General features: G+C 40.4%; 1 protein-coding gene across 1 annotated transcript; it reads left to right on the forward strand.

The window, feature by feature from the left end:
• Window positions 1-13,565: 13,565 nt before the first annotated feature.
• Window positions 13,566-15,842, forward strand: LOC145772771 (uncharacterized). The gene is made up of 4 exons (XM_082584648.1): window positions 13,566-13,692; window positions 14,024-14,230; window positions 14,565-14,691; window positions 15,292-15,842. The coding sequence occupies exons 2-4, from the start codon at window positions 14,087-14,089 to the stop codon at window positions 15,324-15,326; spliced, it is 306 nt and encodes a 101-aa protein (XP_082440774.1). The 5' UTR covers window positions 13,566-13,692; window positions 14,024-14,086; the 3' UTR covers window positions 15,327-15,842.
• Window positions 15,843-25,342: the final 9,500 nt, after the last annotated feature.

Here is a 25,342-nt window from a genome sequence, read left to right on the forward strand (position 1 = left end):
TTAATGCGGCCCTGTCATAGAAAGTGCGACAATTATGATATTTATAGAACCAGTTTTGTTGATCCTCAGCGCCTCTGTTTGCATTAAGCCCTGGCGGGGGTGTCATAGCATGTCGAGTTTCACGGCCATCATCTTTAACTAGTGGTAAATTACATCTCTCATCTTTAAGATCTTTCCTTACAGTTAAGGGGCATGTTTGTGACGGTTTCACAACCTTCTCTCTATGAAAATCACGTTGATAATCATAATGAGGTTCTCTTTCCGCGGCCCCATGGGTCCCCCCGGGCGGTTTTGCCAAAAAATTATCTTTAGTCCACGTTCTATACTTGTTTGTGAGGGCGTTTCCTGGAAAGAGCTTTCTTAGGGGAGTTTCTCTATGTGGCGGTTCCATTAAATTCTCCTGTTTAGCCTGGCTCTGTTTAGGTTGGGCATCTATGCTAGCGGCCCCATGAATGTCATGGGATCTCCCAGGCGGATTGATAATGTCAGCGTCCCACCTCTGGACCTTTTCTATCGCTGTAGGGATGTAGTCGGTGACTCCGAGACTACTGGCCGTAGGCCGTCGTTGCCCGCGCTCCGACCCTTGGTCCGATCCACATTGTGAAAACAAGTCAAGCTTACTTTGCCTTGCTCTCAGTTCGGCTGCCTTGATCTGCATTTCAATTTCGGCTCTGGCTTCGGCTTCCTCTGCTTCGGCTCTGGCTTCCTCTGCTTTGGCTTTGGCTCTGGCTTCCTCTGCTTTGGCTCTGGCTTCCTCTGCTTTGGCTTTGGCTCTGGCTTCATCTGCTTTGGCTCTGGCTTCCTCTGCTTTGGCTCTGGCTTCATCTGCTTTGGCTCTGGCTTCCTCTGCTTTGGCTTTGGTCACCCGCATCTGTTTTTCCCACCGCAACTTCTCTATTTCGAGCCGGATTTCAATCTCTTCTTCTTTTGAACGGCGCGAGCGACTACTCGAAGCACTGGTGGTTGATTTTCCTTTTATTGTACCTAATTTTGTATCTACCTTGGAGATTTGCTTCTGTTTTATAGTACGTCTCAATTCCTCAATCTCTGACCTGACCTGTTCTGTAGCTTCAGATATCATAGTGCTATCCTTTAGTTTATTCGCAAGTTCTAACAGTTCTCCAACGTTTCCCTCTAACTCCGCCATATCAACCAAGGCCCGCTCTAGCGACGCTTCATCATGTACCATGGGGAGACCTCTCCTTAATTCTCCAACCCCCTGCAGCACCTCTCTTTTTTATGTCTGACGTCCCTGAGCACAGCTTCTGCAGTGAAATCAGCATGGGTAAGGCTGCCATGAACCCCCTGAGGATACACCTGCCCAACGCCCGGGTGTTCCGCCGCACCACCCCCAGACGCAGCGCCCCCTGTCCCACTGCCAACGGGAAACGCACGAGACACCGGATGGCCACCGTCACCTTCCATTTATCAAATTTAAGAAATTACACAACTGTATACTATAGCCTACACACACTAAAAGCGACACACGTAACGTAATGGACAGCGTAACCAACATTAATTAGGGACTTACCGCTCGCTGAGTTACGGTGACGCAAGCCTCTTGACAAACAATACAGTATTAAAAAAAAGTTATTGTACACAATTAGGCTACAGTAGAGTTCCAGTTTACAACACAATTAAAGTATATTAAAGTCCTTTCGCTGCAGGGAGTCTTCGTTGCACTGAGTCTTTCGTTGCCAGTCTTCCTTGGTTGAAATTTAAATTTGTTATTCTTAAGTTAGTCCTTGTTCTTTCAATTCTGCCAATTTTGTTAGTTCTTTTAATTCTTTTATTTCGTTATTTAGATACTTTATAGTTCTTTACTTCAGTTGTCCAATAATCAAGTTTTTATTTTTTGGTTACAAGAGTAGGTGCTCACTGCCTACCTACAATCCCTCCTCGGTCTGCCTCAATCATAATTGCAATTGTTTCTTGATTTATTTATTGAGTTAGTGAGTTGGGATAAAAACTTGATTTTGTATAAACTTACATTGGCTTTAACACGACAACTTAAATCCGTGGTACACATTCATTTCTCTAGCTTGCTTTTTTCGATAATGAAATGAAACTCAACACAAAGGCAGGCAAAATTGTGTCCAGAAACAACGGCTCCCGGCACGCAGCAAAAGGCGATAATCAGTTGTGAAATCTCTTTGCCACCAGGCAAGCCACGTCACGCAGAACACAGAAACAACGCAAATTCAATGTCAACAAATTTTCATCACAATTTCAATTCTAAACAAGTTTTCATCACAATTTCAATTCTAAACAAGATTTCATTACAATTTCAATTCTAAACAAGAGGGCAATTGACCCGCCGGAACAATATGTTAGCAAAGACAAAAAATTCTGCTGTAAAAAATTACTGTGATGCGTTTCTCTCTTTAGGCTGCAATCAATTAGTACAATCCCCAACCCGTGTAACTTCCACAAGTTCAACTTTAATCGATCATGTATACAGCAACGACCAATCAAATAAAATTCAATGCCATGTTCTTATTCACGATGTTTCTGACCACTTTCCTATTGTAGTTGTGATAAACTCTGTAAAACCAAAACAAGAAAAATATACACAAAAAGTAAGGAACATGAAAAACTTTGTTGCTGATGAATTCGTTTGTGATCTGGAAAATAGCTTGACCAACCAATACACAGAAAGGAATGATTCAGTTCATAGCAAATTTAATCATTTCATCGACACTTTTAATGACACTTTAAACAAGCATGCACCTTTACGATTGTTGTCTCGAAGAGAAAGAAAACTCAAGACCAAACCATGGCTAACAAAAGGAATTTTGAACTCCATCAAAACTAAAAACAGACTATATCACTTAAAAATAAAAGACCCAACAAACACTTCTGCACAAGCAACATACAAAAAGTACAGAAATGTACTTACTCATACCAAAGAGCAAGCAAAAAAAATGCATTACAGTTTTCTTATTACGCAAAGCAAGCACAACACTGGAAAAATATGGAAAACCATAAATGACATCATCAAGTACAAACATAAGCACACAGCTCACATACCAGAAGAAATAATTAGCACTGACAATGAAAAAATATCTGACCCTGCACAAATAAGTAACTGTTTTAATGATTATTTCACAGAAATTGGTCCTTCCATGGCATCTAAAATCCCTCTACCGTCTCCTGGCTCATTATTGAAATTGCAAAGTGTCCCATTCTCCTTTTTCCTAAAACCTGTCAATCAAGAAGAAGTATTAAAACATTAATAATCTTTCTGTCTCTAAAAGTACAGGACATGATGGAATACCTATAAGATTTGTCAAACTATCCTCACCAATAATCGCCCCTTTCCTCACCAACTTATTCAATGAGTGTATCGATAAAGGTGTATATCCTGATGTACTAAAGGTCGCTCAAGTTACCCCAATCTTCAAAAGTGGCTCCAGGAAAAATTGTTCCAACTATAGGCCCATATCACTATTGTCCCCCTTCACCAAAATATTCGAAAAATGCCTGTATGAACAAATGTACAATTATCTAACAAAAAAAGACCTGATCACACCACATCAGTATGGATTTAGACCACAATATTCCACTTCGTTAGCTGTGTCAAACGTTTGTGATAACATCTTAACTAACCTAGATAATAAAGATACAACTTGCTCTGTATTTCTTGACTTAGCTAAAGCCTTCGACACAGTTGATCACACTATTCTCATACAGAAACTGCAAACATTCGGTTTTCGGGGCCTTCCATTACAATTGTTAAAAAGCTATATCAGCAATCGTCTACAGCACACGGTCGTCAATGGAATTTCTTCAAACTCAAGACAGGTTACCTGCGGTGTGCCCCAAGGATTGACATTGGGACCCCTTCTTTTCTTACTGTATATAAATGACTTACCAAATTCAACAAACATGAATGTTAAACTATTTGCTGACGACACCAATCTTACGATGAGCGACAAATGTGAAATAAATTTGCAGAACAATGCGAATGCCGAAATGCAAAAAGTTTACAACTGGTTGAAGCTTAATAGATTATCATTAAATTTCTCAAAAACTGAATACATGCTAATAACAAATAAAAAACACATAAAAAATTTTAACATTAACATTGGTAACACAAGCATTCAACAAAAAGATCAAATAAGATACCTTGGCGTTTACATAGATAACAAATTAACATGGAAATATCACATAGATAAAATTTGCGGAAAAGTAGCAAAAGGTTCATGGGCGTTGCTTAAACTCAGAAATTATGTCAACACAGACACTTTAAAAGATGTGTATCACGCTTTGATTTACTGTCATTTGCAATATTGTATTTCAAGCTGGGGAAAGGCCTGTGACAGTGCACTGGATCCATTAATAAAATTACAAAAAAAGGTTATAAGATTAATTACGAAACAAAATTACTATGCTCACACTAATTTTTTATTTTTCAAAATGAACATCTTGAAACTAAAAGACATACATAACATTGAAATAAAAAAACATATGTACAAAGTTCATATGAATGAGTATCCTTCTACGTATTGTGATTTATTTACAAATGCTTCATCTATTCATCAGCATAACACAAGATATCAAACAGGCAACAATTATTTTATAAACAGATCAAACACAGAATTTGGCAAGAAGTCCATGCAGGTATTGGGACCAATGCTCTGGTCAGAGGTTCCAAGCAGGCTAAAAAACTTATCATTTCATTGTTTCAAAAAAGAGATCAAAACGTTAATTTTACAAAGCTACAGTGCATCGTAAGTGATATGTTATGGAAACCAACTTGTCAGTTGCTTCGGAAACTTTATTATTCTCTGCTTGCTTCATGGAATTTTGTGTTTTGGCCTACGTTATCATCAATATGTTTTTTTTTGTGCGTATGCTGTTGTTGAAGCGCGGGAACGTTTCAGTTATTATTTTTCTCTTGTAAGCTTATTTTAAATGGCAAAATCGTAATTTCCGTAGGGTGGCAATTGACTAGTAGACCGTATGGTCGTCTCGTTGTCTCCCTGTCGGTATGGGAACTTGTGTAACTTTTGTACTGTGTATATTGCATATTTCAAACATGTACCTATGTTCCTGTTACTGACAAATAAAACATTGATTGATTGAAACCGGCAACGCATTTCAGTTTTGTCATGCAAATTACAGCTATGATTTCAGTAAATTGTTACGTCACAAAAGCTTGGAACCGCAATGTTTTGCAAGGGCATATGAAATCACCAAAATATTTCCCAAAATAAATAAAAAGAACTTCAAAGAACTTACGCAGTGTAGAGAAAATATCTTACACAATAGATGCAGTATGTGCACAATATCATATTTCGTCACAGACTTCTTTCAAACAGTTTTGCTTTACGATTTAGACGCAAAAATGGCCAAAATTCTGTAATTTGACCTTAAAATATAATCTTTTGACCTTGAAAATGACCTCAGATGGTGTTGAAAGTAATACTATTGAACTAGCCATCCTCAAAATCCCTAATATGGGATCCAAGATTGTGTTTCTAGCTTTACTAGAAGTCATTTTAGCCAGGACTCAAGTTAATCATTCAGACTCAAGTTACAAACCCCGAGCATGGGAGGTTCCAGTCCTTTACTTAAGGAGTCTATGCATGTGTGTAAGCTACTGCTCCATATCCACCTCTGATGTTGGTGTACGGGTATTCCTTGACCTGGTGATCGATGTCCTGAATGTTGGATTCGCAGTGTGAGCATTCAGGGCTGCTGAAAGTACCCCATCTTTGTCATGTTTGGATAGTGCGGGCGTGTTTGCTGGTGATCCGGTTAGCTGTTACCCATTCTTGTCTCTTTGTTGTGTGATAGGCTATCCTGGAAGAGCCGTTGTTTGGTCGGTAGCCTATCCCTGGGTCGGTGATAACGTCTCCTCCCCTTGACAAGTCGGCGTGCCAGGCCAGTATTGGTTCCAATCATGGTGCGAGTCCAAATTGTTTTAGGTGGTAATTTTAGTAACCTACAACCGTCCTAGATGGAGAAAAATTTGTGAGCACACAATAGGCTGCAGGCAATCAAAATAGCTCAACAAAGCATTCAATCCACTCCGGACCCTTAGCAATGCAAAGTTGTGGATCACTGCATCAAATGCAACGTATGATTTGGTGTACAACATATAGGCTACTGACTGTTCAATCCGTTTTGAGTCATGGTTCACAAGTAATTTTTTACAAATTTCAGTGTGCTAAAACCACATTTTCAACACGCAACTGTTGGAGGTAGCCTACCGGTTTAAGTAAAAGATTCTCAAAGCAACAAAATATTTGGAAAAGTGTTTCGAAAGTTGCGATTAATGATTTCTTTGAGTAGAGATCATGGGTGATGAGTTCCGGTTTGAAGCTCAAGTTTGCTGGGTAGCTTTCTTTCAAAAGCACCAACTCATCCAAAATGTCATTGTTGTAGGCTACAACTTGATTAAATTGTTCTACATGCTTGCAACTGCATATCAGACATAGCCTACGATGAAATTTCCATAGAACTTCAAACTAATCGATGATGTGTTTGGGTTTCTTGATACATTTGTTACCAGATTATCAACAGCTAGCGAATCTTTGCAAATTGAAAATGACACAAGCTTACATTCGATGAATTACTCCAAAATTGATATGACATCTGGAAAACACTGTAGCCTACAGTATGAACCTAACTAGATTAAATCAATGCCATCCATCAGCAGGAAGGTTTTACTTCCTTTTATCTTGCTTGAAAATCTTTCACCTTTCCGGACATGTTGGATCAATATGCCTGGCCAACGCAAGGTTTGAAGTCAAGGTTCAGTTGGTCAAGCTAGAATAGTAGCCTAAGCTACACGCTTAGCCAAAGCAGTAGCCTACCAGTTTTTGAATTGAAACAACACAAACGGTTCAGTGACACACAAACCAGCAGGCTTAATAGCAGCAGATTTTACGTATTGAAGCAGTTGAACATAGCCAACCTCCCAACCATAATACGACAACGATTTGTTCTTGATGAAAAACAAATGAAGTAGCATCTACTGTACAGTACAATGTTGGAAAAATGCTCAAAACTGCCCATTTCACTCAAAAATTTGTTTATTTTTAAGTTGGTACAATTTTTTTTAGTAGAAAAATATGGGCCCCCTCAAAAGTGAAAAAAACGAAAAACTACTCGCTTTTCCTTTACAATGTTATGCTAGGGGGAAAAGTTGCCCGACTTCCCCCCCTCTCGGAGCCACTATTCTGGGTACCGGGCCCACTTCAGCTCTCTGGTGGTAAAATAGCCACTTCTGCCACCAAACAGTAAAATAAGAATTTAATTTAGTATAGTGATTTCCCTAACCACGAATATTACCCGAAACAAGAATTTTAAAATAAACAGGCTAATATTAGTTTAAACTCAAAAATTGAAATGGCACAGGTAAGAAGATTACTATCCGAATTTCTGCACTAAATAGTAGACCAAAACCGCTTTTCAGATTGCAGCAAATAGCAAATGTTTGACCTAGACACAAACACCTTTCCCAAATCAAATTGAAAACTTTTTGACTGTCTGTAGTGCTGTAAAATTTTCTTCTAGTGAGCCTAGAATGACCAGTGAAACATCAATAGAATCGGGAAGTAATACTCTAGCGCCATGTGACAAATAAAAGTTCAAAAAAGCAACCGCTAGATAGAGATAGTAAGTTTTGCGGTTCAAGAAATTTTAAGATTGACCAAGATTTGTTAAATGACCATGCTTAAACGACACCAATAAAAGTTTGTACACTACCTTTACATTCATAACTTTGCCAATGAAGGGGGCTTGAAAATAAATTGGTACCGGGCCTGAGAAATCCTGTCAACGGCCCTGGTTCCAGCGCCCGGAGAGGAAGCTCGCTGCACCCTTGGGATCGTGCAGTAGGGTGAGGGTATTATTGGCTTGCCATGACGCCAGACATGGACTTCTTAATAGCAGGATCTGCACAGGAAACAGTGCGATAAGTACAATTACTGCCGACCAAACAGAGGCCAGTCAAATCTTATTGCATGAAAGCGAGTTTTCGCTTCGACAAAAAATTAAGACGACAAAACGCCAGACAAAATCGAAATCACGTCGGACAAATTCAGTCGGACAATATTGAACGAAGATTTGGGCATATACAGAGGCGCCGGAAGCGGGGGAGCAGGGGGGAAATGGTGCCCTTTTAAGGCCATGTATGCTACTGCACATTTTGCAATATAACAATTTATGCTATTCGCTTTTAGCCTAATTGTAACCTTTCATTATTGCCTCAAAATAAGATTCACGACACAAAAGTTTGTATCACAGTAGTTACATCATTATAACATAGCATGGTGCCCTTTCGTGCCATTGTTCTTTGTATACCGGACACTTGTATCATTACTCTATAATGAGCTGATAGATGAGCATTATCGCTATATCTTATCTTAAAACTTAAAATATTAGCCTTTCAGCAACAAAAGTGCCCTTTTTTCATAATCCTGCCCACCCCCCAGTCAAAAATCGCTCCGGCGCCCCTGGGCATATACGAAAGCTCAGCGGAGCAAATTATTTCATTTCCATGCGACAGATTTTTGAAAGTGATTGTAAACTCCGAGCTATTTCTTTATGGAAATATTCTGGAATTTCAATCAACTAACATTGATGAAGCCTCCAAATCAAGCAGAGTGTAATGAACATCAGATAAAAATGAACATATTGTTTCACCTTAAAGTAAAGGCTTTAATCAACTAAACAAAATATAAACAAACACAAATTAAAGTCTGCCCACCAGTCATCACAAGCACCTAACATAAGATAACTGAATAACTAAGTAAAACAGTCCACAACCATCTAGGTGCACGTTCAGCAAGAAAGCAACAACAATAACACAAAGAAAGCAAGGATAAAACGCCGCGCCGACTAATCAGCTTGAAGCAGTGCGCGGCATCAACTTGAAGCAACATAAAATTTCACAACATTCTCCCCTCCATCAATAATGAGATAGCTGTGCTGGCTTGCTATCATTGAGTTTTTGAAATGGAGGCGTTATTTTGCTTAGGCATAGCCGCTTGTCGGCTTTAACTTTCAGCCGGTTTCGCTGTTTAGTTTTCAATACACACATGGCGCTAAATCCAGTCTCACAACGCCAAGTTGTTGCAAATGGAATCTGTTTTTGAATCACTAAATTTGAAAGTGTGGGATTCACTTTGTACATGGAAGCCCAAAAGTGGATGTTTGCAGAATCTTTGGGGTATTTGTCTTTGAAGGACCCAAAAGAAATACGATTTGCTGCTTCTGTTCTGTCGTTATGTCCATAAACTGTTCTGCAACATAGATGGGAAGTTGAAGCAGATCTTTTCCAACAAATGGATCAATTATCCAATCATTTTGGCTATTAAGTGTCAGAGATTCTCCATAGCAGTGCACAAACTTTTTGGCAAACTGTTCCAGGTGTCCAATTATGGTTTGCTTAATATCAACTTCCTCGCCACAAATATATTGCGTTAGCTGAGGAAATATATCGTAGGCTACTCATCTCTGGTGACATAACTTTTCCAGAATATGAGTTTCTTGAAGTAAGCAGAAACTTTTGCGGCGCGGTCAATCACCGTTAAACCGTTGCCTTGCAATTTGCATAGATAAATTTAGAGAATTCAGAGAGTCAAATATATCGGCAAGGTAAGCAACTTTTGCCTTGAAATCTTCTTGCAAAACTTCTCGGCTAATCTCACAAGTTCTGTTGCTTTAGGAAAATAGCAATCTCCTCCCACAAATTACAAACTCGCTTCAGGACACGACCTAGTGACAACCATCGCACTTCTGTGTGCAGCAGCAATGCTTGACAATAATCAGAATCCATGTCAGTGCACAAAGACGAAAACAAACGCCGATTAGTGGACTTGTTTTGATGAAGTTTACACACTTCACAACATCATTCAACACTTCGTGCCGCCCTTGAGACAGCTTTGTTGCAGCAAAGGCCTCTCTGTGGAGAAAGCAATGAGTTCATACAGCACTTGGGGCTTTGTCTTTGATGCGTTTTACCACATCAGACTATGTGTAGTCCAACGTGTGGAAAAATTTGTCATGGTTTGGCCTACATAGTGTTCGTGACATATGATATAGTGCACGTTACAATGTACTCATGGCCACCTAAAGATACGGCCTGATTTGTCACATTTTGCAGAAATTTCCAGGTTTTTCTAACTTTGGGCGAACGTTTAAATAATTTTTTCTAAAATTTAGATTTTTACGCTTACTTTATTCTTTTCCCCAGATGACACAATAGGTTTTAACATCCTCACATGTTGAAAAACAAAGAAAATTTGATTTTGTAAATTTTCGTCAGACTGTTAATTTTCAATAACAGTCTGATTTTGCGTTTTTCAACTTACTTTTACTCATTTGCTACTGCTTCCCCAAGACAACAAAAAAGTTTTTTGTCATTAGGAAACCGCAAAAAGTAAAAACATCTCAAAAAATGTCAGTCAAACACTAGCAGTAGCTGTAATCAAAATCTGCAAAATGTGACAAATCAGGCCGCATCTCCAGGTGGCCATGATGTACTGTATATCCCCTAATTTTGGCAAGTTAATTTATGTTTGAGACTGAAATTTTTGTTGGGTTTACATTTAATAATAATATTAACAATAATAAAAACGAAAACTGTTAAAACTTCTTGCACTACGATCATGCTACAAAGCTTTCTGATGTCTCAACATAAAACGCTTCATGACTTGTGTTTATATTTTCCAGTTTGTGATCGATCTCTTCACGTTTTAAAATCTTTTTATTGTTATTTTTTCGTCCAAGCCCTAGCCTACAATATGCCTAAAAAACAAGGGACCCAAAAAATAATCAGGCGACCCAACTTTGGGTCGCGGCCCATGTGTTGGGAACCACTGGTTTATATCATATCGTCGTCGTCGTGTGAGCCTCTGGGGCCGAGGGTCTATCCTTTTACCACCCCAGATTCACGATGTTCCCGGACTACACTGGACTATACCATATCGAAGAGGGGATACACCACGATGTTCCCGGACTATACTATATCGAAGAGGGTATACACCTAGATTTTTTCTGGTTGAACGACGAGGTTCGGTTACAGTTTGATGCGACTCAATCGTCTCTGATAAAATAACGTCCGGTACCGGACTGGGTACTTTAGAATTAATCAACTGTTCGGTATTTGCATCTTGATCAACTACTTGCTGGCATCCTTGGAGTGAATTTCCAGTGGGATGATAAGGCGTTGATTTACTAGACGCAATTCCACGTTCCAAGAAAAATTCTTTAAAGTCACTGGACAAGAATGATCTACCATTGTCTGAATGCACCGGCATTCCGCACATACACTGTAAATGAAAAAGGTTCGTTTAGGGTTCTTTTAGGGTTCTTTTTTCAAGAAAAACCCTAAGCTTAGGGTTCTTTTAACAAAAAAGGTTCTTTATTGCAAAAAGAACCCTTTGCTTGCCAAAAGAACCCTAAGCCTAGGGTTCTTTTTCGGAACTTGTTTCGAAAAAGGTTCGTTTAGGGTTCTTTTTTCGAGAAAAACCCTAGGCTTAAGGTTCTTTTAACAAAAAAGGTTCTTTATTGCAAAAAGAACCCTTTGCTTGCCAAAAGAACCCTAAGCCTAGGGTTCTTTTTCGGAACTTGTTTCGAAAAAGGTTCGTTTAGGGTTCTTTTTTCGAGAAAAACCCTAGGCTTAGGGTTCTTTTAACAACAAAGGTTCTTTATTGCAAAAAGAACCCTTTGCTTGCCAAAAGAACCCTAAGCCTAGGGTTCTTTTTCGGAACTTGTTTCGAAAAAGGTTTGTTTAGGGTTCTTTTTTCGAGAAAAACCCTAGGCTTAGGGTTCTTTTAACAAAAAAGGTTCTTTATTGCAAAAAGAACCCTTTGCTTGCCAAAAGAACCCTAAGCCTATAGGGTTCTTTTTCGGAACTTGTTTCGAAAAAGGTTCGTTTAGGGTTCTTTTTTCGAGAAAAACCCTAGGCTTAGGGTTCTTTTAACAACAAAGGTTCTTTATTGCAAAAAGAACCCTTTGCTTGCCAAAAGAACCCTAAGCCTAGGGTTCTTTTTCGGAACTTGTTTCGAAAAGAACCCTGCAGAAAGGTTCTTTTCGAAACGTTTTTTTTTTAACCTTTTTTTGAGATTCTTTTAGCAACAACACTGTAAAGGAAGAAGGCTCGAAAAAGAACCTATTAGGGAGCTACTGGGAATGGGGGTTTTTTTTAAGGAAAAAAAACCTTTGGGGGTTCTTGAAAGAACCAATACAGGGTTCTTTCAATAACTTTTTGAGGTACTATTATGAACATTCGATAAAATACCTTTCAGGTGTTTTCTTATTTAATACCTTTTTGAGGTACTATTATGAACCTTCCGAACGTTCGATAAAATACCTTTCAGGATTTTTTTCTTATTTAATACCTTTTTGAGGTACCAACCTTAGAAAACGAAAAACGATGAAGCATCTTTATTCTTTACATAGGACGATAAAAAAATACAGACCACAACAACTACAAAAATTACATAGGATGATCGATAGCGTTTAAAGAGCACAGAAAACATGCTTGTAACAACGAGATACCGGTACACGTTTTCTGATCTCCTAAAAATCTTCCGAGCATCCTGTATAATCACTGCCCATTACAATTTATTCACAAAACGCAATACCTTGTTTGTTACCTCCACATCTAAATGTAAAATGTGGGTAGAGAAAAAAGACAAGGTATGCTTAGTGGATTTGGGGTACTGGATGTTAAACACCCAGTAAGTACTCAACAGCACGGCCACAGCATCCACTAAATTATCCATGCCAATTACTTGACACCCGTCAACCATGACAGTGAAGCCATCTTCTTCTTCAAACTGTATAACCGGATATGTTGATTCTGATATTGGTGCATTACATTTTGGTAAAGGCAAGACTGTACAGTTTGTGCATGGACAATCCGATATTGATGCAGTAAGGTTTGATAAACGCAAAACTGTACAGCTGTGAAGAGAGAAGGCATATTGCGTGACCGACAATTCCAATTGACTGAACGAATGATGATGATGATGATTAAAACATAGTCTACAACATTTGTAAAATGAGATGAAACGACACACGATTTTTGATTTGGTTTTTGTTTGTGCTTTTAATATGCTTGATGTGCATTAATTTAGGCTACTTTAATGTGCGTGTTAGACAATTTCACTTGCGCTGTAACTTTTGAGCTTTCGATTTGTGACTGTCTTTGAAATTATGAAATATTGAAATAAGCAATTTTAGAACGAATGTAATACAAACCGATTTGCCAATTACGAATCCTTTTTTCTTTTGGCGATCAGTGCAAGAGAGTGCAAAACAATAAAGAACGCATGACGAAATAAAGGAACACAAGTAGGCAATACAAAAAACTAACGTAAAATTATCAAAACAACCTTGTGTTTTTATCGTTTTGTGTCGCTGTTCAGTCAAGCTTGAAGTCGTCGTTTAGAAAACTTTTTTTTCGTTTTCGTAAGCTGAAGGAAGCATTTGTGCGTCTCTTGACGTAATTTCTACTAGTTATCGTACGTTTACGGGTCAGACCAGTTTACCGGTCAAGCCAGTGTATGTGGTGACTACAACGCATTTCACAGTTTAGGATAGTTAGATTAGTGTATAGACATAGAGTCAAGACATCTGCTGCTGCATATATAAGATAGTATCAGTAATTATGCCAACTATCGAAGTGCAGAAATCAACTCGTGAAGATCTGTATGCTACAATTAGTTGGTAAGATACTGTTCTTTATATTATTAATTATGTCGTACTTTGGCGATATACTGGTTAAAAGTTTGTATTCTAAGGATCCTCTCACGTCAGATTAATGTTCTCGTCTGTTGTTTTGTGATTACGCAACGTGGTCTTCTTTATACAATAACAACAACTTTATACTTTGTAAAACAACAGTTAATCCTCTGTTTCTATTTACAATTTATAATATTGTCTTCAGAAACCATCGCATCAGGATACCGTCAACTGTCAATGTCTACTCTACTATAAACCTTATTACTGCAAACCTTGTATCTATGGTTGTGTGCGTGCTAATTGTTGTGTTTTACAGTTGGTTGGCGAGGTAGAAGATGCTTTCAACATTGAGCGTCATTTGAAACAATTGAGAGGGGAGATGGCGAAGGGGGAGAGCTGTCGCAACAACGGCTTGATTCGCGACCGAATGTTGTGCACTCGATCCACGTGTTTGCAAAATGGGAACGAAATGTCGGTTGCGGATCTGCAAGCGAAATATCTGTCGTTGGGAACCGCTGTTTGGGTATGTTGAACATTACGTTCATTTTTATATATATACGGCACTATTTAAAGACTAAAGCCAGTGTGACGTACTGGTTAGTAAGGTGACTGGGATCTAGCTGACATCAGATATATCAGGCGACAACTATCAGGCGATCGCTGCTGGAACTTGTTAGCTCAGTGCAGTAAACTCACAGTATAAACACAGAAGCCTGATTAATTGACAAATATATTTCGCCTTTAAGCATTATTATCCAACTGACCCTGTGTTTATACTATGAGTTTTAATATATCCTATATAGTGACAGAAATCGTGGATGTATGTGAAGGTTAATTTGAGGTTTTTGTCTTTGCAGATGATCGAAGAAATGAACAGTCTGGTGCAAAAAGATTGTGTTGAACTGCTCTCAGAAACTAGCCACCACCGTTTTTATCAGGACGTTAAAAAGCAGAAATTGCCGGCGGACATTCTGAACTTAACAGGTAACATAACTAAACTTGCATTCTCATTATATCAAGTTAAGTTTAAACTATCTTTTTTTGCTTGAGGAGAAGGGTTTACAATTGACGTCACCCAGCTTTTCACCCCCTCCTCCAATATCAACTTTCATGTACCCTCCCCAGTTACCGCTTGACGTTGAACGCTCCCTAATTTGTAGTTCGTACAGTATGTATAGCAACTATTAATTAATACATAATAATAGATCATTTTTTAGAGAAGAACTAGTTTAATCCAAGCTGGCTATACTCACGGTACCGTCACTCTTTCATGAGAGTTATCATGGCTACATCACAACCAATGCTATAAGCATCAATTTTCAATGCATGCTTTGTTACGGAAATTGGTGGTTATAATTAAGTTAATTAAGAATGTAAAAGTTGATTAAGAACATTACTGATGTCCTGCATGGCGAGCCATCGCACTTGATTGATAATCGCTAAATGTGATACCAAGTAAAAGGCTCTTGGTTGTGTGTCTCCCACCCATTGTAGGCTATTTGTTTGGTGAAGTGAATGTTGCTCAATGCCCGCACTTGTGCTGGCCATCGAGTTGATATATAATATGCTCATTGTTTGTTATAGAATCCAGAATCAACATATCCGGTTATACAGTTTGAAGAAGAAGATGGCTTCACTGTCATGGTTGACGGGTGTCAAGTAATTGGCATGGATAATTTAGTGGATGCTGTGGCCGTGCTGATGAGTACTTACTGGGTGTTTAACATCCAGTACCCCAAATCCATTAAGCATACCTTGTCTTTTTTCTCTACCCACATTTTACATTTAGATGTGGAGGTAACAAGCAAGGTATTGCGTTTTGTAAATAAATTGTAATGGGCAGTGATTATACAGGATGCTCGGAAGGTATTTAGGAGATCAGAAAACGTGTACCGGTATCTCGTTGTTGCAAGTACGTTTTCTGCGCTCTTTAAAAGCTATCGATCATCCTATATAATTTTTGTAGTTGTTGTGGTCTGTATTTTTTTATCGTCCTATATGTAAAGAATAAAGATGCTTCACTGTTTTTCGTTTTCTTTACACTTGTTCATTTCTACAAAACACGATTTCTTGATAATCGTGTTTTGTGAAGGTATTTGCTTTGTAACCGTCTTTTTCAATAAAACCTTAAGCATCAGTTATAGCACTGTAAGTTTATCTAAAGGTGTCTATTGGAACCATAGGAAGGTTGGTACCTCAAAAAAGTATTAAATACGAAAAAAACCGTGAAAGGTATTTTATCGAACCTTCAGAAGGTTCATAATAATACCTCAAAAAGGTACTAAATAAGAAAAAACCTAAAAGGTATTTTATCGAGAGTTCATAATAGTACCTCAAAAAGGTACTAAATAAGAAAAAAACCCTGAAAGATATTTTATCGAACGTTCAGAAGGTTCAGAATAGTACCTCAAAAAGGTACTAAATAAAAAAAAACCCTGACAGGTATTTTATCAAAGGTTCATAATAGTACCTCAAAAAGGTACTAAATAAGAAAAAAACCTGAAAGGTATTTTATCGAACGTTCAGAAGGTTCATAATAGTACCTCAAAAAGGTTCTTTTTAAGAAAAAAAACCCGTTGGGGGTTATTGAAAGAACCCTGTATTGGTTCTTTCAAGAACCCCCTAAAGGGTTCTTTTCTTAAAAAGAACCCCATTCGCAGTAGCTCCCTTATAGGTTCTTTCAAGAACCCCTAAAGGGTTCTTTTCTTAAAAAGAACCCCATTCGCAGTAGCTCCCTTATAGGTTCTTTTAAGAACCCCCTAAAAGGTTCTTTTCTTAAAAAGAACCCCATTCGCAGTAGCTCCCTTATAGGTTCTTTCAAGAACCCCCTAAAGGGTTCTTTTCTTAAAAAGAACCCCATTCGCAGTAGCTCCCTTATAGGTTCTTTTAAGAACCCCCTAAAAGGTTCTTTTCTTAAAAAGAACCCCATTCGCAGTAGCTCCCTTATAGGTTCTTTCAAGAACCCCCTAAAGGGTTCTTTTCTTAAAAAGAACCCCATTCGCAGTAGCTCCCTTATAGGTTCTTTTTCGAGCCTTTTTCGTTTACAGTGTAGAAAACAACTTTTTGAGGCAACTGATCAGTGATCACTGTGGTAGAATGCATATTCTGGCAGGTAAACGCAAATGGAAACCGTGAGTATTCATCAACTATGGTGAGAAGATATTTGTTACGTGAGGTTGATAGCAATGGACCTTTAAAGTCAATGCTGATCCGATCAAACGGCAGTGTTGCTTTGATGAGTCTTTCTTCTTGAGGTAAGTAGAAACGTGGTTTCAGTTCAGCGCATGTGCGACAAGAAGAACACACTTTCTTAACTTCATCTGTAGAAAACGGAAAACTCTTTGTACGTACAAAATGTAAAAGCCTCGTTACTCCTGGGTGGCACAGCCCTTTGTGAATTTCAGCAAGCTTTGAATCAGGTAGGCTACTGTGGCACAGAATGCCCGAGTAAGAGTGTCTGGACCCACGTTTTCTTTTCCGGGGCGATAGTTAATAGAGTAACTGAAAGAAGCCAATTCTAACCTCCAACATTGTATCTTGTTGTTCTTGATCTTGGTACGTTTCCGGTTGTCAAGCATGAATGCCACTGAACGCTGGTCAGTGATCAATGTGAAGTGTTGGTGGGCAAGAAAATGGGCAAGAAAATGATTACCGCTTACCGATTACTTACCGCTTACCGATTACCGCTGTTGCCCAAGAAAATGGGCAAGAACCATTTTCTTGCCCACCAACACTTCACATTGATCACTGACCAGAGTTCAGTGGCATTCATGCTTGACAACCGGAAACGTGTCCACTTGCGCACTGCTTCGATTATCGCTGTTGCTTCCTTCTTGATCGCAGGATAATGAAGCTCGCTTCCATGTAACGACCTTGACATGAAAGCAACAGGGCGGTTCCCTTGGTTCAGTGTCGCAGATACGGCAACATCCAATGCATCACATTCTACAACAAATGGCACATTTTCGTCAATGGAGTGCAATGCTGCGTTTTCTATTTCCTCCTTCAATGTGTTGAAATCACGTAGAGCAGAACTATCCAATGGGAAACTTGTGGTTTTCTTCAAAGTCTGAACTTTGTCTGAAAATCTCGCAACCCATTTTGCGTAGTATGCGAATAAACCTAAAATACGCTTCAATGATTTTGCACTGCTTGGAGGTGGAAGCTCCCTTAAAGGACGTAGTTTTTCTGGGTCTGGTTTGATTACACCGTTTCCAACGGTGTAACCAAGTATACTTATTGTTGATACAGATGAGATGGTTTTCTTCTCGTTTAATGTTAAGTTCTTCTTTTTGATTGTCTGAAGGAATCGTTCAACATTTCTATCGTGTTCTTCTTGAGTGCCTCCCGCCACTGTTATGTTACCAAGATAAGGAAATGTTGCCGTTAATTTTGCATCCGTCACTACGTGGTCCATTTCTTTCTGAAATGAGGGCACACCATTAGTTACGCCAAACGGAATTCGTTCAAATTCCCATAATTTCCCAGCGGCTTCAAACGCAGTAAAACGCCTATCTTCTTCTGCTATACGGATTTGATGGTATGCACTTTTCAGATCAAAAGTGGAAAACACTTTATAATTTGCAAGATTATTGATACCAAGTCATCTATTCTGGGCAAGGGATAAGCGTCAAGTTCTGTAAACAAATTGATCGTTTGCAAATAATCTATGCAAAGACGATTTTTCTTGCTTTCTTCATCCTTCACTACCACCACGAGCACTCCAAGGAGAAATGCTGGGCTTGATTATTCCTTCAGAGTGAAGACGTGACATTTCGACTTCTATAAAAGCTTGATTTTTCTTGTTGAATCTTCTCGACTTCACAGCTATTGGTTTGCAGTTTGAAGACAAATTTGAGAACAGCGATGGTACGGCAGCAGAAGCTTCTTCTTCGTCGTATGAGCTGTTCTTCTGGACTATATGTTTGGGCATGATGTCATCAGCCACTCGACAGTCTCGTCATCCAGGGCCTTCAGTCCAAGCGCTCCATGTGGTGGTTGATGGATTGGGCAGTCATGGACGACATGATCTAGGCTACTGTCTGGTCTGTGGCGCCACACTCGCATCCCGGTGAGGGAGCCAGGCCCCATTTGCACATGTCTGAACGAAAGCGACCGACTCCGGTTCGTAGGCGGTTAAGCCGGACCCACGCAAGTCTTGCGAGGGACATTCCCGAGGGTGGGGATCGACGTCGGGTAGGAAATCACGGAGTCGGGAGGTGTTGTTTTGCCACTCCATGTTCCATGTGTAGTTCGTCCAGTGTGCCGCACTTATTCCAAGATCTTCAACGTTGTTCAGAAGCTGTCGTGCGGCGGGCACAAATGGGCGTCTTGATTTCAGTCGCTGCTGTCCTCCAGGTAGGCGCTGGAATGTACTGTGGAGGAGGTGGTCGGGGTCCAGTGCGCGACGAGCAAGGGAAATCATGGCTCCTTTACGGCGAAGCTCAGCAGGTTGGATGCCTGCAAGGATGGGAAGGCAGTCCGTTGGAGTGGGACACAGGCATCCAGTCACAGTGCGTAGTGCGTCATTGATGGCGGTGTCAATGTGGCGGGTGTGAGAGCTGCGGCACCACACTGGTGCGCAGTACTCGGCGGTAGAATGGACGAGGGCCAAGGTAGCTGTGCGAAGGGTGTTTGCATCAGCTCCCCAGCCGGAACCCGCCAGCCGCCTCAAAAGTGCAACGCGCGCAGATAGTTTTTTGCGCAGTGACTCCAGGTGTCGTCGGTACGTGAGTGACCTGTCCAGGGTTACGCCGAGGTAGGTGGGTTCGGCGCAGTAGGGGAGGTGTTCGTCATCGGTGGTAATGTTGATCTCACGTTTTGCTTCCTTGTTGTTTAGGTGGAAGGCCGCCGACACTGTCTTTGCCTTGCTGAGCTGTAGCTTCCATTTCTGGAGATATGTTGATATAGTTGACATGTCTTGGCTTAGGTTCCTCTCCATTGACTGCCAATCTCCGGCTGGATGCAGGAGAGCCAGATCGTCTGCGTAGGCATACTTCCTGGAGATGGTGTCAGGCAGGTCATAGATGTAAGTGTTAAAGAGGAGGGGAGCCAGGACAGAGCCCTGTGGGACGCCGTTCCTGAGTCGACGTAGTCTACTTTGTCGGCCGCTACCGGTGGAAAGGGTAAAGCTGCGGTTTTGCACAAGTTCCATAATCATATGGACCATGTGCCTGTCAGGAAGGAGACGGAGTAGTTTGCAGGTAAGGCCGCTGTGCCATACAGTGTCGTAGGCAGCCGTGAGATCGACAAACACGGCGCCAGCCTTCTTTTTTGCCGAGAAGCTGTCCTCGATGTCTTGAGTCATCAGAGTGACCTGGTCTACAGTTGATCTTCCGTGGCGAAAGCCGGCTTATTCCCGAGGGAGCTGAGGGTCTATTATCGGTTCGACACGAGCGTAGATAAGTCTTTCGAGTATCTTGAATGGGATACAAAGCAGAGAGATGGGGCGGTAGCTCTTCGGATCCCCTGGGGGCTTCTTCGGCTTTGGGACTGCAACCACTAGGGCTCTTCTCCAGATTCTTGGGATGCGCAGGTGACGCAAGCAGCAGGAAAGGAATTCTTTTAACCAGGACCTCATAGAGGGGGCAGCTTGGAGTATTAGTTCCGGGCATAGGTGGTCAAGGCCCGGGGATTTGCCTGGCTTTAGGTGCTGGAGGGCGGAGGCAAATTCTTCTGGGGTAAACTCACCAGAGATGTTGCCCTCGACAGGTGTTGGGACCTTCCAGAGGTCCGTCATTTCCTTGAGGACGGACTTGTCTGATTCACGGTCTCTCGTTCTGTGCACTCCATTTTTCACAAGTTGTGAGGCTTGTTGAGTGGGTACCCGGACATTTTGCCGAAAGGACATTTTGCCGAAAGACATTTTGCCGAAAGACATTTTGCCGAAAGGACATTTTGCCGAAAGACATTTTGCTGAATGGACATTTTGCCGAAACCCCTTTTTGTGTTATATGTATTGATATTCTCCACAGTGTGTTTTCGTCTATCGTTCACAACCTTAGTCCTTTCGGCAATTTGTCCATCGGCAAAATGTCTTTCGGCAAAATGTCTTTCGGCAAAATGTCCTTTCGGCAAAATGTCCGTGCACGGTTGAGTGTACTCCATGCTGTGCGGCTGGAGTGCGTGAAGTCGATTGAGTCTATGGCTTCTGTCCAGCGCTTCTTCCTCTTTGAATCCAATCTTGCCAGCAGAGCTGTTGCTGAGTTGGTGGTGGCGGTACCCTGGGGGGAACGGAGGAAGTCGCGGTAAAGCCTGTCGCACTCCACCTCCCAGCAAGGTATGTAGTTTTTCCGTCGACCTCGCGGGATGGATTCTTTTGCCGCAGATATGATTGCATCACAGAAGTCCTGGTAGGCTTCATCCACTTTGATGGTGTGTGGGGATGGGAGGTACTGCGTAGCTTCGTTTGTGAGGAAGCTGTAGTATTCCCAATCGGCCTTTCTGAAGTTCCATCGCTTGACAGGCTTGCTCGGAATAGGTGTGGCAAGCAAGGGGGCCGTGATTAGCGAGGGTCGGTGTTGAGACCTTGGGAACTTCTCTAACACACGTCTGTCCGGCTGGCGATCATCGGGATCATCACTTGCGAAAGCCAGGTCTGGGTTCGTGCCAGTGTTCCAACGACCGGAGTGGAAGCTCGGTGCGCCCTTAGGATCGTATAAGAGGGCGAGGTTGTTGTTGGTTGCCCAAGCGGCCAGACTATCTCCGTCGTTGTTGATGGAGTTGTACCCCCAGTCAGTGTGGTGGCAGTTAAAATCGCCAGCGTAGAGGCTGGGGTGGGGGAACACTGGGATGGCTGTTGATGTTATCCGCGAAGGTGGGGGCTTGTAGACATTGACGATGTTGTAGCCTGCTACATCTACACAAAGCCACTCGATCTCCGATTGAACTTGGGATTGGTCAACCAAGGACCAGCTCAGCCGGTCATGGACAAACGTGGCGAGGCCGTGTTTCCTGCTGCAGGTTGCGCCTGCGAGTGTGAAGTTGGTTATTACCAACTTATCCACAGATGTACAGTGAGTCTCCTGGAGGAGGATGATGAGGGCTTGATGCTTGGTGGCCAGGTGCTCGATGATGTTGAGTTTGCTGGCCGTGATGCCCTCGGTGTTCAGCTGCAGTACGGTGGGTCGTCGGTACTTTTCGACAGTGCGAGCACTGCCGTGCCCTGAAAAGGGCATGTTCCTACCCACCCTGCGCTGAACAGTCTCATTAGCTCTTGTTTGACAAGCTTCGTTTCGCATACGTATTTTGTATAATTTCGTATGTTACTGACTACCACTCATAAGCTTGCGAATTGTTCGAGCCATCTTCGCGGGTTCCTCGCGCGTGGAAGCGTTCAAACGTTTATTCTATGAAAATGTTCACCTTACCAAGCCCACGATCCGCTTTTGCTCGAGCTGTCAAGAATGCCGCAGAGACGTCATTCGGCTTGCAGGCCGACGAAGCTTGTCTCATAGACCACTATAACTTTGAATTGATTGTAAAAACTTCGTATTGTTTTGCCAAAAATGAACTAAAATGAGCCAAAAATGACGAGTGGTGGTTCACGCAAGACTGCGAATATTTGAATTTATGTCATCACTTGATTGTGGTTACAGTTAGTAGTTATAATCACCTATCTAATTGTCCAATGATATTGATGTGCATTATTTTTGTTTTGTGTACATGCTCGCCAAGTTAATGCGCAATATGGCAATAGTCGTTGTTTTTTTGTCCATTCTTCATGTAAACTTTTTGTGTAATAAGGAATAAACTTATGAAATATTAATACTTTTGTCGAAAACATAACAAATACTGCTTCAATGAAACGATCTAGTTCAGTTCAGTTGTTTTTTATTTCTGACCATCATATCAAAAACAATACACGTCAACATAGCAAAGGTCGAGAAAAAGGTAGAAGCGACAAAACGCGAACGTTAAAACGTGCTTGCGACCGAAGTAAGGTATTGGGTTGAAAGAAATTTGGCACGGTCGCAACACTTTCAGAAAAATTTAAGATATGAAGGGAAAATAAAAAAAGAAAATGTTACAAACAAAAAAAACAAAAAAAACAAATAAACAACATATATTTAGGCTATAGCTTTATTAGCCCAAATAGTTTTAACTGATATATATAAGATTTGTATGGACAGTTGCTATGAAGATCGGCCATGGTGCGTTATCAAGAGTGCTGATGGTCGTGAGGGGAACCTATCTTGATGCGTTTAGCTCATAGCAAAGAAGAGCAAGGCAGGCAAAGAAAACCCCACAAAGAAATCCTACAACGGGCAAAGCCATTTCAAGCGCAACGCACCAGGTCTTGCACGACTTACAAAATAGATAGGTAATAACTTGACGACATGAAAACAATGACAAAAACAAATAAATCAAACTAGCAAAAACAACATCATCATCTTGCGAAAATTCAATTATATCCAGGGAAGTTATATCTTGAAGATGTCAAGCGTGCTTTGATATAAAGTTGCGTTGATAAAGCGATAATATTAGACCCCAGTCAGCTAAACTCTTCATCTCCACACCGATCCAACGTTAGCAAACGTTGAACTAATGCAAAAATGACAGGCATCGCTAGCTGGGATGTAGTAGTGGCATGTCACAGTAATATGATAAATTTGGGTTACCTATGTTTTACACGTTAAACCATAGTAAAAGTAAAAAATTCAATTTGGCATATTACGTTAAAAAAATAGATAAACAAACAGACCATATTTGCATGACGATCCAAGATATGTCAGTCCATGTCCATGACAGTCCAAGATATTGATATAAAACAACTGGTTGGAGCACATGACCATCGCTTCACCGAAATATGGCGATTGGTCAAAGAGGATGGAAAAACTTCTGCAGACTCTGTAGAACTTCTGTGGACAAAAAAACACAAGAACCAGAAAGTCAGCAGGAGTATTTACATTTTACAACCTTACTATTTTCCTAATAAATCTACACACATTGGCCTATCATTGCTGGGCAAAAAAATATTAGTATGTTTGGTGTATGAATACTTAGATAGGATTATTTTAAGGAAGATTTAGCTTGTTCATTTTTGATTTAAAGCCTTTTACAGTTTTATATTCATTTGTTATAGTAGGTGGAAGCTTGTTCCAAACTGTTGGCCCCATGTATCGTATTGATTGCTAGCAAGTGGTAATTCTGCAATATATAGAAATATAAGGAAAGTTACTTCTTGTTGTTAGGCTACTTGATTGTTTACACATAATTATATCGTTGAATGTTGTGGGAAGTAGCTTTTTTGAATATTTAAACATGAAAGTTGCAATCTCTATATTTTTCATGTGGTAAATTGATTTTAAATTACTGAGTTCTATTACACCTTTTATGCTTTCTCTGCCGTGAATGTCAAATACAATACGAAGGAAGTTATTGCATGTACGTTGCAGCTTTTGCAATGTAGTTTTGTTTCCATGTAATGTAGTTTTGTTTTCATTCTAGTGAAAATAGCTAACAGTTTTAACAGTTTTAATGTAGTTCTAGTGAAAATAGCTAGTGCAAAACAAACATTCTCATGCAGTAACAAGACATTGTTCAATAGTTTGTTTGTTTGTTTATCTTTATCCTGCATTGCGGGAAAGCGGACTTGAGCGCTATGCATCGGTGTACGCCTTCCGACATACACCTGACCCACGCTGCAGACGACGGCAATGTCAGTTTCCGGTTGTCTACTCTACTTATGACTTAAATTTGGTACTACCCATTACTCGAAATCGATCACTAGGTAGAGGCAATTATCGTTAAGTTTCTTGCCCAGAGAAACAACAGCAAGTGCGGGTGGCTGGAGTCGAACATGCAGGCTCTCGACTGCGAGCCCAACGCGCTAACCACTCGGCCACGGCTGCCAACAATTTGTGTTATTATAGACCTACAATATTATATGAACACCTTCTGATAACTTAAAATTATAATTTGAGTACCGGTAACAATTGTGTGGAAATGGTTAATGGAGCCAGATAACTAAATTAGATAGATAGAATATTAACAATGTAGACAGCATAGTTAGCCCTTCAGTTGGACGTGCAGATTTCAAGTTTTGCAACCCGTAGTGTCCAGATATCCCTGAAATCTCACATGGAAGTCTTGCTTCAAAGATAAGATCAACACTATGTGCTTGTCAAAAAAAATTAAGACTTTCCTTAATGAACAAGCACTCCTTGTCATTTACCGTTGTTTAGTTGAGAGTCAAATATTATATTGTATCTCAACATGGTGTCATGAAAACAAGAACACATCGCAAAAGCTACAACGTACATGCAATAACTTTCTTCGTACTGTACCATTCAGTAGACATTCACCGCAGAGAAAGCATAAAAGGTGTAATGAAACTCAATAATTTAAAATCAATTAACCACATGAAAAATATAGAGATTGCAGCTTTCGTGTTTAAATATTTCATAAAGTTACTTCCCTCATCATTCAATGATATAATCATGTCTAACCCTCTGTCTACCTTGGGGCCCAATGGACCCCAAAACAAATATCGCACTGCGATTTCTCAGGATATATAGCAGATGCGATATTGATATATAGCCTACCTCGACTTTTTACAGCTTTGCTTGATCTTTAGGACAATATAATAATTATTGATCTCAGACAAAAGTTGGTAGCATAGAAAAAAAATAGC

Source organism: Aplidium turbinatum, chromosome 6, assembly GCF_918807975.1.
Source record: "Aplidium turbinatum chromosome 6, kaAplTurb1.1, whole genome shotgun sequence".
In the NCBI taxonomy this organism is placed as follows: Eukaryota; Metazoa; Chordata; class Ascidiacea; order Aplousobranchia; family Polyclinidae; genus Aplidium; species Aplidium turbinatum.

Bases quoted from the DNA above. Each gene is read 5' to 3' on its own strand.
- LOC145772771 (XM_082584648.1), top strand. From the start codon at position 14,087: ATGGCGAAGGGGGAGAGCTGTCGCAACAACGGCTTGATTCGCGACCGA. The intron at 14,231-14,564 runs GTATGTTGAACA...TTGTCTTTGCAG, and splicing joins CGTTGGGAACCGCTGTTTGG to ATGATCGAAGAAATGAACAG. The intron at 14,692-15,291 runs GTAACATAACTA...TGTTTGTTATAG, and splicing joins GGACATTCTGAACTTAACAG to AATCCAGAATCAACATATCC.